At 37.1% G+C, this 25,630-nt stretch overlaps 1 protein-coding gene across 1 annotated transcript in view; it reads right to left on the reverse strand.

Annotated features, from left to right (window-relative positions):
* SRBD1 (S1 RNA binding domain 1) overlaps positions 1 to 25,630 on the reverse strand; it is a 123,517-nt gene that overhangs the window by 62,751 nt on the left and 35,136 nt on the right. Inside the window, exon 17 of the mRNA XM_053939647.1 lies at positions 937 to 1,028. Coding sequence (XP_053795622.1) covers positions 937 to 1,028 — 92 coding nt within the window. The remainder of the gene's footprint in view (positions 1 to 936; positions 1,029 to 25,630) is intronic.

The following is a 25,630-nucleotide window of genomic DNA, read 5'->3' on the forward strand; positions in this document are numbered from 1 at the left end:
CCAGGCCAGTAACCTGCTAGAAAAACATTAAATTTAAGAATTATAATTTTGACTGGAAAAGTTCTATATCTGAGTGCTGCTGCATTTTCCAATATGCTAGATTTAATTGAGTATGACAGCAAACTGCAGAAAAACTAAGAACAAAAAAAAAACCCCATAGGTAGATAAAAACAAATACAATAAGACACACAATTAAAAATACGTAAGTGAAGTAATACAAAAATAACTTCAAACCTGCCTTTACAGCTGTCTCTGAATAAAATAAATCCATGAGTAGAATTTGTACACGGATGGAGCTGCTAGGAATTTGATCTTTAAAGACTACTCTTTAACCAAACACTTAAAATTATAAAGTGGCAACACTTGCACATTTCCAATTGCTCTGTTAGACCTCAGTGACATTTATGCTGAAGTAGATAACTTTCTAAAAACAAAACCTAAACAGTATTTCTTGAAAACTGTATTCAGCTACATGAAGACTCCAGTGATCACAACAAAAGCACACCTTTAAATTATCTGCTGTAGTTTTACATTTTTCCAGCCCTTGAATAGTTTCATTATTGCCAGAGATATTTATGTACACACAGAGGAGAAGAGGGAAGGTCAAGCCCCTGTGAGCACAGACATGTGCAACTGTGAAAGTTCATGCAATTCATTGGTTCCATGCATCGCTATAAATTCTCCTGTACCAGCCTGCTGAAGGAATACATCCACAAGGATCTTTACATTACAGGCGTTAGCAGAAGGTGATGTCATTCACTTGCACACCTAGGACTTCAAATGTAAAATGACAGAATAATTAAGGTTTAGAAATAAAATATCCAAAACTTTTTTCCACTTTTGGCTATTATTTTATTTAAGAATATAAACAAAACAGGCTGAGAATTGAGACTTGAGCTCCATCTTGAAATGTGATAAAATAAATACTCTTCATACCTGCACTTCTTAGGTTAGGGTCTAGGTCTGGCATTTCCTTGGATGCCTCTGGACTGACACTGTAGATCGACGCTCCCGCTTCACTGACAATGCTGAAAAATAAAATGGCAAATATGCAAAACAGCACACAGCTGAACAACACAAGTGAAAGACTTTGCAAGTGACTTAAGTGAATGTTTAGATTTTTTTTAAAGCCTCAGGTTTTACATAAACCAAACGCTTACAAAAGTAAGTCAGTACACAGGAAAATATCTCCATTTAAGCAAAAACACCCCTCTCTGACCTGAAACATTCATTCTTTATCAATTCTGGCCTTATTATAAATTCACGCTGTGCATGGTCTCAGTCCCTGTCTCAATCTTTACAAGAGGAAAGAAAATGAATCCAAGAAACAAGTGTTACTAGAAGTAAATAGGCAAACCAGCTTCCATAAACAAAACTATACCTACCTGACAATTTCATTAAAAACACCTACATTCTAAAGTCTAATGTATCGCTTGAATCCCAGCCATGAGCATGCACACACAATGCCTCAAGCCAGCTGCTCTAAAACACTCCAAAAGCCCCAACTTGATACAGACTGAACCACAGAGCTGCAGCTCCATTCTCAGCAGCATTCAATACCATCTTCTCCCAGCTCTCACTGCCATCCCCAAAGAAAAACAGATTGTTTGACTTCAGGAATTTAAACTTCAGTTCATTTATCTACCATACACCTCAAACTCATTCAGTAATGATGATAAACTCAGCAATTCAAATCAAACACATAATTAAAAATCCTTCAAGTGCTCTAGTTCCACTCAAGAGAAAACTGCAATCAAGTATTCACAGTCTAAGTTTATTTTCAGCTGTGAAATTCTGGCACCACTGAATCAACATTATATTTCTTCAAATAACTTCAACAAAACTGGAATTTCAGGTTGATAATTATGGCATCATACAGCTACTGCTCTGGAGACTAATACTATCAGTTTCAGAACTATTTTTACTTTTACTATTCCACTTTTAAAATAACCTAATCTTTACCATAAGGAGAGAAACCACAGTCCTTAAGAAGCCGACCTTTCAGCAAAAAAAACATAACTTTGCTTTATATTGTTTTAAAATTGGACTATAAATTTTCCTTTTAGGAACATTTATTAGGTCAAATTTTTATATAAAGAAACTGATACCTAGAAACCACTCCCTTTAGAAAAAGCTGGAGAACAGCTCAGAGGTTAAATATATTCCCACTCAATGTTCCAATCACAGTAACAGTAAATAGTGTAAAATACAAATACAAAATATAAGAATTTCTTACTGTTTTTTTTTTACATATTCCCCTCTTCCCCAGTCAAAACTGGAATTTGGTGGAGTGCTGTACATACAAGTCAGATTTAAAAACTCTAAAGAACAGTAATGCAAACAGACTCGATCTTTCAATAAATACAGAGAATAAAATACTGTTATCTTTAAGATTAATGTAACTCCAGACCCATTCAAATAGAGGAAAACCATGCTCACACCAGGTGAATAGGGCAAGTGAAAATGAAACTATTTCATGATCTTTCCGAAAGATTCAGTATTATAAGCACTCCTTCACTATAAATGACATTCAATAAAACATTCCCATCACAGCGCACAGAAGTAAGATCATATCACAAAAACCTAACTGCTGAACATAAAGATGTTGACAGAAGAGTCATAAAACTGATTTCTCTGATGAACAAGTAATTTAAAGAACAATGCAGCAGAACGTACTTCTTAACCTGTTCACACCTTATAAAGGCAGCATCTGGCAAGCGTTCCTTTTCTGGATATTGCTTCCAAAAAAACCACACGTGAGCACACACTTCTAACAGCTTTTCACTAATCTCTCTTCAATATTTGTATTCCAACAGATCCCAAACATTAGCCCACATGAAATTTTTAGATTTAATACACTGATAATACAGTGTAATAATTTTAGATTAAAAAAAAAAAATCAGTGTTTTGCAGTCATTTTTACAATGCTGTACTATAAACTCTACTACTGAACACAGCCTATTGCTCGATCCTCTCCCAATATTTTCTGCAGTGAAAAAAATGATGTGACCTTGATGGGAATTTTAACACACTCGTTATTTTACTGTTTCTCATTAATACTACACTGATGATTTGCAGAAGCAGAAGGATTGCACCAACACTGCCGTTCTATGGTAATATGTGACTTGTGCTGGATTTTAAGGTAGGCAGTACAAAAACTCCTTGCTAAAATGAGTAGATAAAATTAACACTCAGGATAGGAGATAGAAACGTTTGAAAAAAGCATATTTCCTTTCCTCAAGAGCAAAAACATTTATACAGTGGGGAGAGAAGGGGGGAAGCCAAGTAAAAAACTATCTCAAGAAAGAGAACAAGATATAAAAAGCACCTTCAGAAGCAGCATACACTGGATACTTGAGATCCACTCTGAGATGGTTTAGTATGCACATGCAGTTATTCTGTGAAGTATTTGGTACAGCAGACGTGGAAAAGGGGAGCAAAAATTTCCACTCACGTAGAACCTCACACTGCTCTGCCCAAGACAGCAAAACCCAGACATTAAATAAATCTTTCACCCAGATTAAACGCATAAGGCCACACACTCCAAAGAAACCATCCTCTGGTTCATTCAACAACAGTCAACCAAACTTTTACAGAACTATTAGTGGCTATCACGTGGTTTGATACGGCTACGGGGAAGTGGTTACTAATGTGACAATGGCACACAGAATGCTAAAACATTTAGCTTGGTCAAAATACTAAGATTACAAGCTTTAGGGATTGTCAGCAGATGTTCTGGCTTTTACTTTTTGACTAGACAGGAGACAGTCACTTTGGTTCACTGACATTTCATATGTTTTCCACATTCTCATCGTTCTCTTGAAAAGGGGGATGGCTTTATAGACAATTTAAGCTAATTTAACGCTGCTAAATGCTCTACATCATGTCTTTTAAATAATGTATATATATTTGATGTCAGGGCATATTAAGAAAACCAAACATGCTCAAATGAGTAGGAAACAAATCTACTCCAAACTACTGTGGTCCACACTGTTCTTCAATCTCCTCTTCCCATTTCTATAATGGATACAATTCTCAAAAGAGTTAAAAAAACTCCCAACTTCATAAGAGCTGGTGAAATTGTATTAAAATCTTGTGCATCTTCAGAATTTGTTTCTATTTTGACTTTTTAAGTCACTTAGACAAAACCAAAAGAACCATAATGAGACCCTCATTACTGTGCATTCCTTGGGAGGAAAGATTCTGACCAAATCTAAATATTTGAAACCGCTTTCGAGAAAAAATATTTTGCTTTTTAAAGTCAATATGTGGTAGGTAAATAAGCACATGGTTATGATATGATACAATTAGCTTCTAGGACATGAATGAACAAGTTCCATAAACTTTTCTTTGAATTAACAAAAAAGCAGGTAAAGGCTCTGGAACTACACCTCCATACTGTGCTTCCCACATCAGCCATTCCATGGATAAGGGGTTTTTCCTCAGCATCTATATCCAATTTTTAAAAATTAAAAGTGCCCAGTCACAAAGCCACTACACAATATTACAGTGTATTCTTTTCAATTGTGCAAACTGGCTTGTTGCATATGAACTAAGTTTTCCTGTACTCCGCCCATCTCATTCACAGCTGCTAAGACACATTTTAAGTAGCTACGGCAACATTAAATGTATTGCACCAGCACCACCTGGTGGGCCCGCAGCTTTATGCTAGAGACCATGCCACCTATACTCTAAATACTTTAAGGAGCCTTTTAACACTTACTAAAGCAAGTTGTTTTCTTACTCAGCTTAAATAAGCATTGTCTATTTGATCTGAAAAGATGATTCTGATTTTCCATCTTCCAATTTTTACAGGAAAAAGAGCCTTTCTTGTAAAAGGTAAAAAAAAAAACTTATAATTTACTCTTTTTTAAATTCAAAGCTATTACATACCTACAAAATGCATAAAGATTACAAGTAACCAACTAGTTAACAACAGTGGTTTAACTAAATTATAATTTTTAAAACTTACAGGTTTCTTAGGTAGTAAGTTTTCACTGTAAACATTTTCAAAACTATGTAAAACATCTAATGTATGTATAATAAAGAAAAGATGTATCAGGCTAGACATTTGTGGGTTTAAAGATGGATGCATCTTCCTGATATTTTCAAGAACCTTACCAACATTTCAGACTTCTATATTACATTGAGATAATCTCCCTACATTCAAATACAACACTGGATTAATAATCTACAGAGAAACAAAAGGCAACTTTATCCAACTTTACATAACTTGCTGACAACTTCCAAATTCCTAATCTATAACTTCAATCCTTTAAAATAAGGTTTTAAGAAACAACACCAGTACAAAGAAGAGTCTGGTGTTTATTACTTGGAAGAAAATCCTGGTCACTCTAAAAGCAAAGGGTATGCCAACCTCAAAATGGGCCAAGGTTTTTGTATTTGGCCATAAAATTATGATCTGCCAGAAAAACTCCCTTCACAATCATGATTTAGTAATTGTGGCTAATTCCTCTAACTCAACTTTTTACATATTTACTGATAAATATATTGTTCATAAACTTGTGGCTACAAAGCCAGAGGCTCCCACGAAGTACAACAGTAAAAAAAGAGTCAAAGGTTTATTCAGTGTTATTTACTAAAATAATTTGGGTATAAATCACCTGGGACAGAAAAATAAAATTAAATAAAATGACAAAATATCTTCTAGAAGAGAATGCTGCATTTAGACACTCAGTTGGAATGTACCAAGCTTTAATTATGTTGACAGATCTTATGATTAAAACCAACTAAGAAGGGGCAAGGAAAACTTAATTAAGCACATACTCAAAAGAAGATTGGGCTACTTCATGAATGAGAAATCCATTGAGCCTTACTGGAAACACAGAAGTCACAAATAGTTCCTGAAGAGCCCAACACCCAAAAGGGTTGCAAGTTACACTACAGATATAGGATGCCTGCATCTGCTGCTACATGTCTCCCTACACACCCATTTTTGCTGACTAATGAGAACCAGCTGGGGCTGGGGCAGGTTGAAAAAGCTCTTCATAGGAAACAGCAATAACCCCTCATTTGCATTTTGACTCATCTTGCTCTTCCTGGTTGTGTCAAACAGGACATTTCACATGGCAGAAGGCAACTTGAGCTGGTCCCTTCAGCTCCTCACCATGACCAAAGGCAGAGCCACCTGCCCCTCCTAGCAACTCATGTTTGGGCACACAAGTGCTCCAGCAGCTCTGTGCTGTGCACAGCACAATTCCTTCTGCTGTGGTGGTGACTGTGGCCAGCTGGAGCCTGCAGCACAGCACAGGCTGGGCTGTGATTTGTGCAGCCACACATGCTTCACCACAGGAGCAACAGGACACCAAGACTGACAGCCCCTGGCCCTGACACAGCTTTGCCATCACTTTTTTTCATATGAGAAACATAAATCAGGGAAGTTCAAGATTAAAAGGTTTTGTGTATATACTGAATAATGTATTCAAAGAATAAAAAGACCAAAGAGATTTTCAAAAGCCCGTTCATTCTGATAAATGAGATAGGATTCATAATCTGGTATTTCCCCATCACCAATAAAGTCGTGGTATAGCAAAGGAAGATGTTAGGATCATGAAAAAGGATTATACTAGAAAGTAATAATTATTCAATAGAATCAAGGCAAAAAGCATCCAATTCATCTGTGTTTTTTTTAATAATATGAAGAATTAGCTTTAAATGTTAACAATATATAGAACCTGGGAGATATTTTCATTGCAAAATATATATAATACTAAAAACGCTGTTAGATGAGAAAGGAATATTCCTCAAATTTTCATTGCTTCACTCAAAACCTTTAGTTACTACACACCATAAAAGCATTGCTTATATGACAGTCCATCTTTCAAAATCAGTCAAATTAGAAAAAAGCTGTTAAAGTAATCTTTAGCAAAAGTATTTAAAAAAAGCTCATAATGACTCACAATTGCTGCTATTCAATTAGATGCAGGAGGGACCCCATAAGCCTTACAGTACAGCTCCTGCCTCAGAGCTCCCAAACACACAAGAATTTAACCCCACAAAGAGTCTTCAGAGAGAACACCAAATGATGAACAGTGAAACAGATTCCACATTGTTGCTCAGATGCATTCTGTAAGATTCCATAGAAAATATTAGGTAAAATTCTGCTCTACAACTAGCATTTTGAAGTCAGAACAAAAAAGGTGTCAGTGTTTCTAGCCATGCATTTTTTTCTGTATTTCATGAAGCTTACTAGAAATTATGCCATGGAAAGAAAAGGAATTTGCTCTTGACCACCTCAATCTACTTTGCAAAGTAAAAACTATGACATTATTTCATACTAGAGACTCTGTTTTACAGCAGATTACAACACAGAATAGCATAATTTTTTCAATTACAAAGCCTACATTTAAAACAGCTTGCTGACCCCACAGCAGGGACAATAAATAAGCACCTCATCAAGCAGCTGCTGAAGTGACAGAAGTTCAAGGCAATCATACTTTTGCTAGGAAGTATTTCTCTTCTGTTCAGCTACAAATGATATTTAGCATCAGTTAAGCTGATGTTTTCCTGGTAGACAGTATGGATCTTTAGAACCTACTCTAGAGGAAAGAATTAGGCCTTTTTCAATCCATCTTTAGCAAGATACTCTAATAAGTGTTGGTATTGTTGCTTCAGATCATTAACAATTACTTATTTTAAAGTAACACTTAGTCTTACAATGATACTGTTTCCCAATTTTCTAGTACAGTTATGCAAAACTAAACTTCCCTACAGAATTGAAGTACAGTCTTTCAGGTGAAGAGCAACATGCAATATTTAATGGTTTGAAATACCAAATTATAGTCTTTCAAGAACAGATAAAATGCAAGACTTCCTCAATGTCTGTTTACAAGAAAACTCTATGAACTCCCAAATCAAGAACTAGTTACCATACTAAACTAATAAAGCTAACTGTATAGGTCCAGTCTGGAATCCTTTATTCAGCTGTGTATGAACCATGCCCTCAGCACATCCCTGCAAAGGGAAGAATGATCAGATATCTGTCTTCATCTTGTCTGAAAACGATGACATTTTTCAGTAAGAAAAGGGTCCAAATGGCAGGTGTCAAAGAGCTTTAGCTTCACACGTGGTGCTAGGAGGCAGAAAAAACAACAGCAGCGTGTGGCCATGTCAGAGCTGCACAGAAGCTGCCATACAAGCGCATATCTGAAAAGAGCAAACCTCAGAGCCTGTTAAATCAATCTAGTGCCAGATGCTGTTATCAGAACAAAACTGGTGCTGTGGATTCATCCCCAGAAGAAATACACATCCCATGTCTGCAGTGAAAAGTGAAAGACCTAGGGTGGCATGTCTCAAGACTGAAGGTGACAGTCACCTGTGACTGCCCCCACCACTTTCATTGACAGTTTCAGAAAACAAGTGCTGTCATTGCTCATAAAGCAGCTGGAGTTGAAGCTCCTTTCTGCTCTTGCACAGAGCTTTAAAATCTGAGCTTCTGGTCCAAAATCTACTTCCAAGTTAACCATCCAACTAAAAAGCAGTCAAGTAATTCATTTTTACTTAAAACAGTGTAGTACAGTAGGAGTTTCAGAGAAAATTTAGCTACTGCTCATCTCCTTGTTGCAGCAATGCCAAGGAAAAGAAATTGTGACAATATGGATAATGTTGTAGAATCAACATTACCTTAATGCAAGAGGACAAGTTTAACTCAAAAGAAGCACATTTTATGTGATTACCATGCAATAGCAGCAATTCTAAGCAGTATAAATGAAAAATTGTTGTATTCAAATATGTTCAAAAGTTACCTATCTATCATCAATTACCATTAGAAGAAAGGCAAGTAAAAAAGGCTTTAGGACTGACATAGGTAATGAAAACCTAGAGACCACTTCTAAAATATAATAGGCATGGAAATGGGTATGCTTTTTATGAATATACTTCATAATTTCAAGACCAAATGTGCCAGCGCTCAGCAGTTTTATGTAACTAAATTATCCCAGTGAATTCAGGGGAACAAACAGTACATACAGCATTAAAAAAATGTAGCCAAACACTGACATGATTTTACCCAACCTGTTTTTACCCAGGAGGGAAGCACAGGGAGACAAAGAAACACAGCAATTTTGGCAGCCAGGCTTCAAAAAGAAGAGAAACACTAGGTGATGTTAAACACTTACATTTCATACCTTTATAGACAATGAAATTAAATCACCTAGAAGCGCATTAGACACATGGCACAGTCCAAAAATATTATGATGCTCCCCAAAAAGCCTATGAAAAATGTTCCCCACTGAAGGGCTCAATAAGCAGCCTTTTTTAGCCCCTGTCCCTCACAGTTCTCAAGCACTTGGTGAAGATGACAAGCTTGACTCAACACCATGAAACACAGCAGACCAAAGGAACCTGCAAGTTCCAGAGCAGAAGGCTGTCACCAACACTGTCCTGCCAGCAGCTTCTTCTTAGCTCAGCCAAGCAGAAACCCTTGCAGTGATAGCACATGGCAAAAGCTGGTGTTTAACCTAGTCCATTTCCAGCCATGCAAGATCTTACAAGAGGTAAGATCTATCCTGGCTGTTCTTAGAAATAGCAGAGGCAAAGGGTAAAACCCTGAAACCTGGTAGTTCATGCTCATGTATAGTAACTCAAGTTGAAGCAATACCAAATATCAAGGTTGTGGAAACAAACAAGACTTTTTTTAAAAAAAAAAGATTCCTGCCTATAAAGAAATACCTAGACCTTACTAGTACCACATGTATTTGACACTGTCACTGACACTTTATAGAATAGGGGGGAAATGTCTGACTAAAGCCTATTTAATTTTTAAGCCAAAACATTTCCCTATTGCATGCACTGTCAAACCCAGATCACCCTTCCATGGGACACAGGACACTCAAGAAAAAAAATGATCCATCGAGGAGAGTCCATCAAGTTCCTGTGTGAATAAAGATCTCTCAACCAATTTATTTGTCAGTGAACTTCATAGAGCATTCAGATTTAATCAAATAACATAGCATTAAGAAGCATCACATGTCAATAGTCAGTTCGAAATTACCTAGAAAGGCTACGAGAACAAGGCATTCCAGTGCTATAATGGCTCTTGTGACTCATTTTTATTTGTTAGAACAAGCAACACAGATGCAGCAACTGCTGTGCCTAAAATGCAGACCAATTATTCCAGACCAAAGGCTGGAGCTTGGAGTCACATGAACTCTCAGGGAGACTTTGTCCCCAGAGTGGAGCATAACTGGACAAGACCACAGCATATGGAGGAAAATGCCTCTTGGAGAAAGGCACCTCCAGCAACTGTCATTTTCTTTAATGCTCACTCTGGGCAATGGGGAGGCAGCCTGGCCAGTGCTGCTGTGCCACCTCCACAGCCCTGATTCATGCAACATTCTGGCCTGTAGCTTTGGCCAGAGACAGGCTTTATTCTGTTTACCCTCTGTGCTTTCCTACAATACCACTGATCTTAGCACTCAATCTCTCCTTGCTAGCCCAACCCTCTCCTCAGCACAGGTCCAGGAGGGAAAGGTGGAGTCAATCATTCCCCTTCTATTAGGGTTGAGCAATGCAATGTAGAAAGACTTTGCATACAGGGAAGAAATCACAGATCCTCTGCTGCTGCTTCTCTCTGCTCCTTCCCCATCCCTCTTAACAGTGAGGCTGTATCCAAAGACTTCATATTAAATATTTGTAACCTACAGACACTCCTTGGCACAGCTTACTGAACTCTGAAGTACCCAGGTTTTCCACATAGAGAAACTCAAAGGAAATTAAGAGTTCTGGAATCAGAATAAATACTGGCAGGAAAAATTCTTTGAGGTATTAAATAAGAAAAAGTGCTCTTTCCACATCTTTCTAGCCATGTAGTTTCTTTTCAGTTTACTTTCATTTGGAATTCACCTAAAAAAATAAGCTGTCTGCTTTGGTTTACAGAAGATGCATTCACCTAATGAGTTTAGTCTCCAGCTCAACATACTCAAGACAAATGTTACTTGAAGTAAAAGTGCTTCATGCAGACCCAATCAAAATTATATGCTTCTACTTTTCAAAAATCACTTCTACCATTTAAATCATGACAGTGCACTTAATTTTTAAGTATTCATTTGCTGGGGGTTTCCCAGGACAATGCAGTTCCTTTGATATTTTCCTGTGATCTAGTTTATAACTATTCAAAGCTAGCAATTATCAGGAAGTGTTCCATTCTGCCCATCAAGGAAAATATTTTTTTCTTCATTGGAAAAAAAGGTTGTAAAACTGAGGTACTAGTTTAGTGTTTCCAGCAAAATCTATTAATCCCTCTGAAAGAACTGCAGCACTCAGTATAAAAAGGATTGTAGCAACAGACAGGAAAAAAATCAAACAAGAAAGTTAAGAAAAAGAGTAGGTTACTCATTCTTCAGAAAAAGGAAACATTTTTCATGTGAAACTAAAACAACCCAGAAAAAAAATTCAGTTGAAGCTTACTTTACCTTAACAAGCACTTTTAATAGCTCAGTTACTTTCTCAGACAGATTTAAAGGCAGGAAGATGTACTCAAATGTCTGTAGAGCAACATAAGTAGATTGAGTGCCTTGTTGTTAAATTACTCATTGTTCTCTTTTTAGGCCTCTATGGTTCATCCATGACTTCTCTGGTCTCCTCATTATCAAAGTTTAAAATATTATTATTTTACTTCTCTCATATGCAACTGCTGGGCATCTACAATAAGAGATCTGAATAAAATATATCCAAATGAAAGTGAGCTAAACATTAGGTATACTATATTTTTATACTTCAACCATTTACAACAGTGGATACCCTCTCATTCATTTTGTTTTACAAACAGAAGTATGTATCAACCTCTGTGAAAAAAACCCCACAAATAAAAGTAATGACCAAATCCCTATAAACTTGAAATACATTAATGAATTGCATGTTGTTACGGCCAACAAAATCCCTTCATAAGATGGTAACCAAAAAGGGGTGGGGTGGGGGGAAGAGGGGGGGAAATAACAAGAATAGGTATCTGGAATTAGCGAAATAAAAGTTCAGTTAGGCAGTGCTATATTTGTTTTCCCCCTTCTCTTAAAAGGGAATAATTTGTTCCCTTAGGTTGTGACAGATCCACACAGGAGACTTTCCGTGAGTAATGTCACTAGAACTGGCATAAGCATATGCTGAAAGACCACTTCATTTAAAAGACATTTTTCATTTACTTACAAACACTTAAAAAAAATCTTCTGAACAGAAATTGCTCATGCTTCATTTCTAACCAATTACTTTTAGACTTGAAAAGAAAATACCAACTATAGTATTTTTGTTTTATTAGGTATTCAAATATGTATGTACAAGATAAGATGGCTTTCTAGTTTTTAAGAGATCCTTACACGTAATAAATCACAAAAATGCATCTTGTGTCCTACTTTTTACACCACAATTTTCCAAACGATTCTCCAGTCATAGATATGCTACATAGCACTTAAATAATCAACTACAATTCTAGCAAAAGAATTCCTTACAATAGTGTGAAGGTACATTAACACATCTATACATCTAATTACTTGTGTGCCCAACAACACACATTTTGCAGAAAAACATCTTGGAACATGCATTTTTTTAACCTTATTACTCCTCTTTTTCAACCTCATCCTACTTTATAATAGGAAAGTCTCTTAGAAACATTTGAGAAGCTGTATGCCGGTTACATGATTTTAAACAAAGGCACTAACAAAAGTGAAATGGGCAACTCATCCTTTTCAAATATAACTACGTTGTTTTCTCTCATAAATGCCAAAGTTTGCACCAGGAAGGTCATGCTCAGTTCTTCCACCCTGCCATGTGGGCAATGAGCATCTATCCTACATCTGCTTCTCTGGATTATTCATTATTCTTATGCCTAGATCCTGCAAGACAAGCTACCATTGAAGAGTGAGGGTCTTGGAATGATGCTTTCAGCTTTTGGAAACTGCTGAATGCCTTAGAATCACAATGGTTGAATCAGTCACAATCACCTGTGGAGACTGACTGGTCCAACACTCTCACTCAAAGCAGGGAGAATCAAAGCAACTTGCTCAAGGCTGTGTCCAGTCAGATTTCAAATATTTCCATGAGCAGAAACTCTAAAACCTATTACATATTAACAAGAACATTTGGATCCTCTGTAGCTAAGACGTGATGTTTTGACAGTATTAAGCTGAGGTTCCAAGTTTTTTTTAATGGCAGGTTAAAAATTTAGCACAAAATATACATTTAAGGAAAGCACATACTTGCCCTGGAACAGTGGGGCATAAATTAAAGGAGATTTTAAGAGTCAAAACTCTGTTTTCAAAAACAGTGCTGCACTGAGAACTCACTAAACAATCCCAGCTTCCTCAAATGCTGTAAGCAAAAAGAAAACATGAAATTGTTTGAAAATTAAATTAATGGAAATATGTGCCCTGCTGATTCCAGCAGGAACAGAGCAGGCCCGCTTAATTTCCACTGTCTGATGTTAAACTGTTAAGACTGTTCTTGCAGCTGATAATTAACAGCTGTTACTTTAAAGAAAATTAACAACAAAACCAACAAAACAACAATTTGGAGATCAGGGCAATGGAAGAGACAGCACAATATTAAAACAATCATTAACCAGATGAGAACCAGAGGTTATCTGAGAGAGACTCCACGGCAGCACAGCAGTGCAGAGCCTGGAGGGCTCTGGCTGATGCAGACAGCTCCAACGGGGGTTATGAAGAACATATGCCAGGGTGGGATACGCAGCACCCTTTAATAGGGCAGAGCATCTCCTGCCCCCAGGCGCCTGCTCAGCTCTGCTGGCTACTGCAGGAGGTGGCAGAGCCAAGCCTTGTCCTCAGCCTGCCCCTGGAAGCCAGGCCAGCAGTGCTGGGCTGTCAGCGTGCCCAGAGCCCCGAGCAGAGCAGGACGAGGCTCGTATTCGCACACCAGCAGCACCACGCGCAGCATCACAGCCCAGATCCACGTGGGACCAGCCTGGGGCCTGGATGGGCCCGCTGGGGATCAGGCTGGCAGCATCTCCTTCATCCACTGCAGACATGGGCTAACAGGCTCCTCCTCCACCAAAAGAACAAGGCACAAACATTAAATACTCCCCTTTGCCCCCACAAGGAAGGATAGGCATCCCAGTCTAAGCACAAACAAAGCATCAGCTAAATTCAGATTCATATTGCACTAAGGAACTGCTGGTGATTTTAATATTAAGGCTCAAATTTCCACTATCCTTTTTTTAATATAAATTTGCATAAAGGAGAATTTAATCCTGAAATGCCATGTAATTATTTCTAAACTATATATTTGAAATTGTTTTATAAAATTAGCCACAGAATGTTCAGAATTCTGTCAAGATGTTGAAATACTTTCTTAAAAAATATATAAATAATGCTTTAAGATTACTAATACCACAAACTGGCATGTCCTGGATTTGAGTTTAATCAAACCCTGAGAACTAGAACAAACATTTCACAAGCTCCAAATCTTGACTTCCTCTGAAGTTCATAAAAGCTCACAACATCACCATCACCACATGCAAGATATGATTTATGTAATCTAATTATATTAAATGTAACATACTAAAGAAGAAACCCCAAACTTGTATTCTGTCATTAAATCCAATGGAAACTAACCTACAAAAACTCCATAAATAAGGAATAGACATGAACTCAAACCATACATACTCCATTAAAATTCTGACAAGACCTGTCACTAAGACTTCAACCTACACTGAGTGCTAGAACTGGTATTTCAGGTGACCCAAAGACAACTTACATAAAGAAAGCATCTCACTCGAAGTCCACTGTACTAATTATAAATTTTATCTTATCACGACTTAATATGAACCACAGACTAGCTTTGCTTCTTAATGCCTCATATTTACAGTTGAGCCAAAAATAATTAATTTTGCATTTTATGCATCTCATACTAAATAAAGTATATTGACACAAATCAGCATTTCATCTGTATCTTTACTTTATAAAAACCTGGAAGAAATTTCCTACAGACCATAGAACTGAATAGAATCTGCTTTGAATTAGGTGCCACCACTTTTTTCTTCTCATGTAGCACCAGAACAACCCCAGGCTTAAAATCTTGTCTCAATCAGAAAACATTATTCCTGTTACTGTAAGAAGTCCAGTAACCAACAATCTACTGTAACTGCTGTACCAAAGAGAAGCCAGTAAGAGGAAAAATAATTTCCTCTAGCTTGATCTGCTAATAATGAGCTCAGACTTTCCAGTGAGTGAGCGGTCTTCTCCAGAAAGGCCATGAGATCATCAAACAGCTCCCCCAAGGAGAAAGCTACAACCAAGGCAGCACCAAGTGCCTGTGGTCACTCAGGTACAAGCAGGAAGATGATGGCAGAGCTCTACAGGAGCAGGGGTTAACAAGAGGAACAGTCAATAGGAGAGCCTTAAGCATTCCTTTAAAAGGAATTAAACATTCCTTTAACAGTCTTTTTACTCTTCTTGTTAGCTATAAAAATGGGATATATTAAAAAGATACCATATCATGATATCAAAATTATTTCATTTTAAATTATTCAAATTGACAATGTCTCTTACAGCAGAAAATTAGAGTTAACATTTCCTTTTGCAGAGACATAATCACTGAGACGTAACACAGGAATTTCCAGTTTGATTTACTTAAAAATGACAAACTTCTAGAAAATAACTTTAATTAAAAAGAAAAAAAGTAATTTGGAGCTATAATCTTACACTATGAGAAAAAATAGACCAGGAACAAGCAATAAATGCATCACTGATTTTACTGAAAGCCCACTTACAAAGTATATTTACAGAACAACATCATAATGGTGACAAGAGAATCACCCATGGAGGATGCATGTTTCCCTAAAACATTTACATCAAATTCAAATGTCAAAATGTATTCTATCTAAATGTTAGTTCTAGTTCAACACAATACAAGAACTGAACAGGCAGTAGGCATGTTGCCTTGGCTGCCAAAGAAGTTTCAGAAAATAAAAATTTAATTAGGCTTGAGAGAGAAGTTTTATGTGAAAAGCCAATTTATTATAAGCAGTAACTATAACTGCTTATAGACAGACATCATTGCCCCCACCTCCAGGCTTTTTATTTAGGAACATACACAGATAACTGAGCTGTTTGAATAATATTTGCTGCTACATAAAAAAATCTGATTTAATTAGAAACTGATATTAGTTGCAATTGCAAATAGGATTAAAGCAAAAATGTTATTTGAACATGAGCAACAAATTCCCTTTCAGGAACATTAGGTATTATAAGGAAAGAAAAATATCTAAACATGCAGAACTGTGAGATGGATGTGATTATATGTGATTACAACCATGCATGGAGTCACTCAAGCAACACCAATCTGCCCCCAAAACTGAAAAGGAAGAAGAAAGCCAGCATCACTCTCTCCTCTCTGCCCTCTCCCCTGCACTTGCTCATTGTTGCTGCAGGAGGGGTGGGTACTGAAGAGGATGCTTCATGCAGCTTGTGCATTTTAATGTCTCCGTTCAGGAGCAGTTTCTCGCCTCCATATCACTCACCATGACAAACGGATAATTTGTCCCTCTCTCCACTTACTCATCATTGACAAAACTGCTGGGATTCAGTTATAGAAAAGAATTATCCTCAATAGGCACCTTCAGTTACAACCACATGACACTGCAGTCATCTAAGTCTAATCCCTTTTCAAGCTGAAATAACCTACTCAAAGTCCCTTTGAGATACACAGCATGTCTATATTCCCTGCCTCTCATGCTGTGAAAAAAGCAGAAGTGTGCTAAGTATCTCCTGTTGCTGTGGCTTCTTTCATGGAGCTCTTAAGACTGCCAAGCACTTTGTTGATAAGAAAAGTTAAATGAGTCCAGGCAAGCATAACCCCCAGTTTCAGCGTCACACAAAATTACTCTGAGGGGAAAGTGCAACATGGGCAGCACTCACTCCTGCACTGCCAACAGCCTCAAAGAGTCGACAGTCTGGAATCAGAAAGAGAAATTGCAATTTCAGGTAACTGCAGAGGGGAAGAGCTCTTGCTTTACTGACAGACACGTTGCATTTGCTTCTCAGTCCTGGAAGATTCTGGGCTATCAGACACCTAGAGGTCATAAATGTTCAATATTCAAATCTTCCTAAAATCTAAAGCATTTTGTCTTTTTTGGGGTTTAAATTAAAGGTTGCACTGGTTGCTCTCCTAGTACTGGGGGAACTTGTTCGCAGTAGTACAGGAAGCGATTTCCTGAGGTTTACTACTAAAATAAAAACCTGAAAATATTTTTGGAAGAGATTTCTATCTAAACTTAGGATCTGCCCACAAACTTTCATTTTTACCAGATCTCAACAGTATTAATACTTCAAAGAATAAAGAAACTTTTCCCCACTAATAAGAGCATTTATGACATAGGATGAAAAATTTCATCCCTCTGACAGCTAGAAGACACTGAAATGAAGATATCTAATGTTTGGCAGCTGAATGTAACCTAAGTGTTTATTCTAAGCTTTTGCTATCAGCATCAAAGATAATAGCACAGTAAGTTTAAATAAATAAGTAAATCCATACATCACATCTCACAACAATAAAGGATGCCCAGTAAGAGCTGAAATCCAGAACAGCAAATGTGGTTTTACAAATGAATAGGTATGAAGTTTGGCAGAATCTCAGCTTAAGTAAAAACATATTACTGGCAAACTCACACAAATGGAAAAATGCTTACTTCTCCATTAGGTTCTTACAGAATGTCTACTTAACCACCTCTGACTGTGCAATTACACTCAGTACATTACAAATCATCTTGTATTTATATAATTTTAATCTGGATGCTCTCACTGTTAATCACACTATATTTGCATGCTTCCATTTAAATTAACTCCTGACAGGACTTCACAAATAACTCCTGTTGGAGCTTCTTTACATAACAAGGAGTCTAAATGAAATTTATCAATCTTTACTAGTGAAAATTTGCCAATTGCCAATTACCAATAGCTATTTCAGGACACGGTCACTTAAAACACACAAACCTGTTCCTGTTGTCTCTTATGTGTAAGAAGGATAACAGAGTAATATCCCAAATGCCACAAGCATCATTTATTTTAGAAAGGTCATATTGACACAAAACAAATTAACATTTTAATGATTCTAATTTACATTCACTTCCAGTATCAAAGATTTTGTTGTCAGCATGACAATACCATACTAGTGTGGAGCAATTCTATTTCATCTAGGCAATGGGTGAAGACCAGCAGCTTAAAATGCACACATGGGTAACAAGAACCACACCCCAATTTTCCATAAATAAATTCCCATAATTAAAGTTCTGCAAATACAAATGAGAAGGCAGATTTCATCTATTTAAAATACTTTGTACTTTCTGTTATTTTCAGGTCCAAACCAAATGGGTTTCAACCTGTGGTTCACAGGCATTTAAAATAGGACATGAAAGAGCACAACCCACTGCAAGTAGGCTTACAATCTCTGGAATTATTTTTTACGCTGCCATCAGTAAATTTCAATGATCTGCAAATCAAAAATACATCCAAAACCCATCATTATTCAGCTTAGTCACTTTCTCTCAATCTGTTCTATCGGGTAACATCCAAATTTGACTACATTCCATTTCCACTATGACAGAAACTAAGGCCGACCATACACATCACTTCAAAGAAAAAAAAGCCACCTGAAACTACAGAACCACACATGCTCATTTTGGAAGCTCTTAAAAAGCTGCAGCAGCAGCAGCTTACCTGAAAGCCTAAGCTTTTCTGTTTATTTGGTATCTGTATCAATACCAAATTTGGAACAATTAAGTCTTGGATTATTAAAGCTTCACTCATTTTCTTCATGTGGGACTCCACACTAACGGATCAAATTTTAACCTTCCATGCCTTCTGATAAATAGACAGCATTTTCAAACACGCTCTGGAGATATATGAAACAAAGGTATATCGCTTACTCCAGTTTAAAAAGGAATTAATAAACACAGTACTGGAAATAAACTCCTATGTGCAGCTGTTAGAGGAGTCTTCTCCAATGTTCAGTCTGAGAAGCAATATTATGTCATTAGGTCACATTTTTCAGCTCAAGTCCAAACCTCAATTTTAAGCTTGGACTGAACACCACCCATTCATGCTCACAAATGATCAAGGAACAAGAGTGGGAAATTTCTCTTGACATAACCTGCTGCACTGAACAGGCAAGGAACACACAGCTCACATGAGGTCACAGCTGCACAAAGTTCCCACAGGCTGTACTTCAGTGTCTCTGTCTAGAGAAAGCACCTTCAAGGTGCCATGTCCCTCATTCCCTGACTGCACTCATTCTTTCTGCACCACTTCCTCAAGCTTCTTGCATTCCTTGAGCCATCCCTTGACCCTGACAGCCACTCAGATACCTCTTAACAAAAGGCTCTTTGCCTTCTCCTGCCAAGAAGGCACACAGTGCTGAGACCTGCACACAGCCTTTTATGGTGATTTTAAAATTCCATCCTTTGGTATCTCTACTGATGCTGCAAACATGGCAAGAGCGTGTCAACAGCAATGAAGAGTGGTTTGGTAACTCTTGAGAGAAAAAAGGATGTTGAACCAAATAAACACAGCAATGATGGGAGAAGTGGGCATTTTATACTATCATCTTGTATTATGTTCATTCTGCTAAATAAGAGCCTTCTTTCTATGATAATAAACTGGTAAGAACCTTGTGGTGTTGACCAAAAAGCACAGAAATTGAAACCACATTAAATAATAATCTAAATCACTTTAGTCTGAAATAAAAAGCTTCATTTTGTCCTGTTATGTAACTTGCCTTCTCAGAAATATCAGACAGAGAAATTAATTGGTTTTCTTTCACAGAATAAGCTGAGTTGATAGGAGTTGCAAGGATCATCAAGTCCTGCTCCCAGCTCTGCACACCACCATCCCCAAGAGACACACCATGTACCTGAGAGTATTATCCAAACACATATTGAACTCTGTCAGGCTTGGTGCTGTGACCATTCCCTGGGGAGCCTGTTCCAGTGCCCAAACACCCTCTGGGTGAAGAACCTTTTCCTAATATCCAACCCAAACCTCCCAACTCAGCTTTGGGCCTTTTCTTCAAGTCCTGTCACTGGTCATGAGAATGAAGGCATCAGTGCCTGTCCCTCCTCTTCCCCTCATGAAGAAGTTGTAACTGCAATGAGGTCTCTCCTCAGTCTCTTCCAGGCTGAACACACCAAGTGACCTCAGCTGTTCCTCATATGGCTTCCCCTCACGACCCTTCACCATCCTTGTTGCTCTCCTTTGTTTGACTGGAGCAATCTAGGAAACTTCAGGTGTAGTCATCTTCCTTAAATTTATTAAAACCTTTGTTATTTCTGGGCTTTGGAAATAGCCTTGAACAAAAGACTTTAGGCCAGAGGAATATGTTAACACAGAAAGCCCTTAAGAAAGGCATTGTAAACACCACACAATGTGAAGTGATAATAGTTTTAAAGACTTCTACTAATGAAGTCAAACATACCCAAAAGATAAAAGCCCCTACTCACAGTATAGTTTTACTAGTCTTGTGCTGTACATTTAAATTAAGACTAAATCTGATTTTGTCTTAACTGAGTTTTAGGAAAACTCCTAGTTTTGCTCTACAAACATATTTCATGCAATACACACATGCCAAAACTGCCCCCAGGGACCTGATGGGTATACTCTGTGCAGAAATGGTAGCTCTTGCTCACTGCATCTTCTTTCTCTGGTGTTTCTCAATAACCTTTTACCTTTCCAACAACTTCTTGTTTTGTGTTTTGCAAATATTTTTGGAGGGTTTTCCCTTTTTACTTGACTTCTGTTGTACTCCCATACCAGATGAAGTCACGCCAATTATCTTAAAAAAAAGTTCTTTCATTAATCTGAAAATAGCAAAGATCTATAAGAAAACAGCCTGTGTTCAAATTACTGCTCAGTGGGGCACAGAAAATTGAAAATAGAGAATTCATTTTGAAATCCTAAATATAAATGGCTTCTCTGTGAGAAAACAAAGGAAGGAAATAATTTATCATGTTCAGTTTCTCACTGTAATTATCTGATTTGCAAAAGTATATTTGAGATCAGTACATTTCTAAGTGAAGAGAATGCATTACTCCCTTAGTCATGTTTTCACACATTTAATGGCTATTCATCCTAAAATCTTCCCTTTCTTCTATTTATTTAGTACCCCTTAAAGGCTTGAAGAGATTTACATATTGAGAATGCGTAACTTTTATAAACTCTTAGAAAGAGAAAACACAGAAGGGAAGTTGCACAAAACTTTCCTTTCTCCCCACAGACTGTTTTAGCACAGATTCCTTTGGACACAAGTCAAATGACATGTCCCAGTGTTCTGGAAAAATGGACTTTTTCCTTAAGATTTAAATTTCTTTCACTAGTAACATTTGCTTCCTGACCCCCTGCCTTCACATTGCTGAAATCTAGATTCCATATGCAACTTACTCTTTTTTCTGAACTTAAAGGAATTAATTATCTCTTTAACTACATTGAAATCCTTCCAATGAGTCCTTGTTGTCATCCTGAAAACTATGAATTATTTCTCTGAAATATCAAAGGCAGCTCCATAATTAAGTGTATAATTTATACCATTTGCTTCATAAAGTTTCAATTTCATGCTATGCAAGCCAGAAGTCAACATCTCCTGCTTCACCCACCCCACCACAACTTCACTGCTTACCCATTTCCTTCCCTCCCCTCAGAAAAATACAATTAGAGATGGTACAGGTGGCTACAGTTGGGGCAGAGGTGAATCCTTGCTTCAAAGGCAAAGATCACCTCTGAATTTCCCATTTTGAATATAGTTTGGGTCCAGCTTAACACAGACACATGTCTATGGATACACCAGGAACAAGCACTGGCTGCTATTTTAAATGCAGTCACTCGTTCCAGTCCATGTTGTACCGAACAATAGATAAATTACTACCCAAATTATGAACAACCAAGAGTAGTAGGAGGAAGTCATCTCTATGCAGAATGAGGTTCCAACTTACAGGACTGTCTCCTCTAAATATAAGTACATGCAAAATGATTTTTCATTTGAAGTATGCATGATCATTCAGCTATGGTAAAGAATCACAACAGAACATAACTTTTAAGTAAGGGAGGAAAGACAGTTTGGCTAGAAATCACTACATAATTTAGAATGTTTTCATTGATTATGTCTTCTTCACACACATTTTAAACCTCTTTGTTCCTCAAAGTAGTTCTTCACTGTTTAGGACTTCTCTAGAGCTTGAAAGAGACGAAAGCAGGACAAAGGTGCTTTAGTGCACATTTCAGACGTATGCATTGTTTTTGCTGAATATGTATTCCTTTAGCCAAAAACTTTCCAAACTACTTTCCACCTTCTGGATCAGACAAGTAATGACCGAAGGTGTGTAGGTGTGTGTACATAAATGTGTCATCAAGAGAGTTATATGGCTTAACAGACAAAAGTAACAGCTTAAAGGAAACACAAAAAGAAATAGGAATAAAGTTTCCCATATCCCTACCCCCTTCATACTCTCAACAGACTTGAAACAACTGCATTAATGCAGCAAGCAATAGCTTGTAAAAGGATGCAAACCAGCTGAAACATTTGACAGACAGTGTTAAATACCAGAGGATTCATATCAACCACTTTATTTGAAAAGGTGCTTTGAAGTTGGCTATCTTTCATGTACCTCTTTCATGGCACATTAATAAGGAAAACTGAGATGGGGTAAATTAAGTCCCAAGGTCATATCTAGAGTTACAGCGCTGTGGGTACCTGATGAAATACGGATTAATGCTGCATGAGCACTGAATAAATAAAACCACTTCTGTTAACCACTCAAACAAGTTTTACAAGTAGTTCTGAACTTTATTCGGCAACTAGACTTCAGACATCTTAATCCCCCCACACTGCTTTGAAACCTAATTATCATAATGTGAACCCGAATGTTAGGTCCCTTTCAAACTGCGAGTGCTATGAAGCAGAAAAGTAATGGGAATTAAGCTAGTGTAACATTAGAAATGTAGAGGCATGGAACTTGAAAGTGGCATTTGTTAAAGCTGAGAGAGCATAATGTAGATATTCAACAACATAAAACACACATTTAAATTGAAAAGGATATTTAAAGCATGTGCAGACACCTATAAAATACAAGCGGACCTAAAATCCCATAGAACAAACATTTCTAAATCAATTTCTTGCCACCAAGGTCCAACTTCAAAAGGTATTACAGTCCTATTCTACCTTAGCAGAACATTTCTAAGTATTCTAAAGCAGATAATTTAAACTTTAAAGAAAACCCAATGAGAACTTTCAAGACATTACAGACTTTCCCCTATTTGTCACAGTACAGAAGTGTTTGAACTTAAACAGCAGTAAATTATTAATTATATTGCTTATAAAGTCTTGAGAGTAAGAAAAGATTTTGCTGTTAAGTGGTTGAAGAGGATTTTGCATCGAGTTTAAAACCAAGCAGACAAATTAAATACCAACCCATTTAAACAACAATGAAAAATACACTTGCCTGGCTGCATTCTATGCTGCATGTTGAAAACAATTAACAATTCCTGACACTTATCAAACTTCCTTTTAAATACAAGCTGAAATACTTTACTCTGTGTGCATTAATGCAGCAAGCACATAAGAGTCAGACCAGTAAGAATGCTTGTATTGTGACAAGAAAACCATTAAGGCTGAAAGAGAAATTGTGATCCAATTTTGCCAAATACAAAGATTGAGCTGTTTGTTTTGTCCCGCTTTAGCATAGTTCATCTGTCATAGCTTTCATTTCCAAGATGCCTCAAACTGACAGCAACCAAAGAAAAACAGATTCCTGAAATATTTTTTCAAGATTTTCATTTAATCCAAAAAGGCCAATGAAAACCTGAAAGTTCATCATCTGCCATGTTAATGCTGAATACAATGTTGTTTCATTTACATTTCTGGTCCTGTTAAAACAAATACACTTGTCTAAACTAGAACATCTGTTTTGGTTATAATACAATGTATCTTTGGCAAGAACTCACAATAGAACTAACATAAATAATCAAAAATAGTTATTGAACCTTGTAACAAAAACTGATTTGTAACAAAAAACCCAAGGACTAGATATGACTGTCCCTGGCTCTAGTCCAATCCTAATTTAAGTCAATAAACACAGCTCTAAAAGGGAAACTACGTTTTAAAAAAAAAAAGGAAAAGAAAGTCCTGTAGTTATTTAGGTTGGATGTAGCTATCTGAAAGCACATTATTTACAAAAATAGTGAAAAATATTTGCTTTAAATCAAAAACTGTCAAGCTGAGTCCAGACAGGTTTTAAAGCCACATGAAAAATCATGCCATATGCCTCATTTCTTACTACTGTCTTCACTGATTTGTCTCCTCTTTGGGAAACTTCAGTAAAACTCTATGCAGTTTGTATTTGTCATTGCTAAGTATTTTTTATTTTAATCACTTGCTTTTCATAGATTATCTTTAGCCTTCATTATTTGTGCATGCACCAACTGCACACACCTTTCTGAAATTACTTCTATTATTGTCTCACTTCCCTGGAAATGCATAATTCCAAGCTCTACATGATGCACTGGACAGAAAAGTATGAACAGATTTCAAGTTTTTTTCTAATCATTCCTGATCCTATTCTCCACTGCTAATATTTCCCAAGGAAGCTGAAGTCTGTAGTACCTCCCCATCATTCACCTTTCTGAACAACAGCTTATGGTGACTGTCCAGCCTCATCTGCCAAGCCCCTTTTCACTTGGACTCCTTTAAGGAAGAAAAAAACTTCAACACAGATACAATTAGTAATTCTCTAAAACACGCATACAGCAATGAGCCGAACTCTGTTTTTCTGGGCAAGGATTTCCACCTTGATGCAGCTCACTGCATCCCTGTGAGAAGCTGAAAGCTTGGGAAATGGTATCATGTTAGATGCAACTGACTCATTCTGTTACAGTTCAAGTACTGGATGGGATTTTTTGTTCTAGGGGCTTTAGGTTGTTTTGTTTGGGGTTCTTTGTTGCTTTGTTTTTCCCACGGTTCAAAAACTATATTGATTAGCAAATCCATTCTTTACTTACAACTGCAACCTGCTGAAGCAGGCCTTCTTTAAGAATTAACTGTTCCAATAATGCTGAAATTATTTCTAATAGACTTTAACTGAAAAACAATTCATAAACATCACTTCATCCAAAAGCATACACAGGTTTCCATAGAACTGATGAGAGATGTGTATTCAGCCTATGTATAAACAAAGTGCTCATATTTTTAAAAAAAGCCTATCATGAGAAAACAACCTAATCCAGGGAAGACTTTCGAACATGGAAGCAGAAAATCTGCTTGTGATCTGAAAGCACATACTCTAGAGGACTTTACTATTTAAAAAGAAGAGGATCAGCAGGGCACATTCTTCCAAGTCACCTTTCACAGTTCCCCTCAAAAGGTACAGCAGTTATCCCAATGTACACCTACTCTCACCTATTGCTCAAACAGGAACACTGTACTAATTGCTCCTCTTTTAGCAAGTATCACATTTTTAACTCAGACTGACATAAATTCCAGGCATTTCACAGGATTATCAGAAGTGGAGGTTGGACTCATCATTCCTTTCTGCTACTAAGAAATACCAAAGAGATGAATGCTTTCTGGAGCTAGAAAGGAAAAAAGAGCTGGATTCAGCAGCATGGCTTAGAAACCCCAACAC

Source organism: Vidua chalybeata, chromosome 3, assembly GCF_026979565.1.
Source record: "Vidua chalybeata isolate OUT-0048 chromosome 3, bVidCha1 merged haplotype, whole genome shotgun sequence".
Taxonomy (NCBI): domain Eukaryota; kingdom Metazoa; phylum Chordata; class Aves; order Passeriformes; family Viduidae; genus Vidua; species Vidua chalybeata.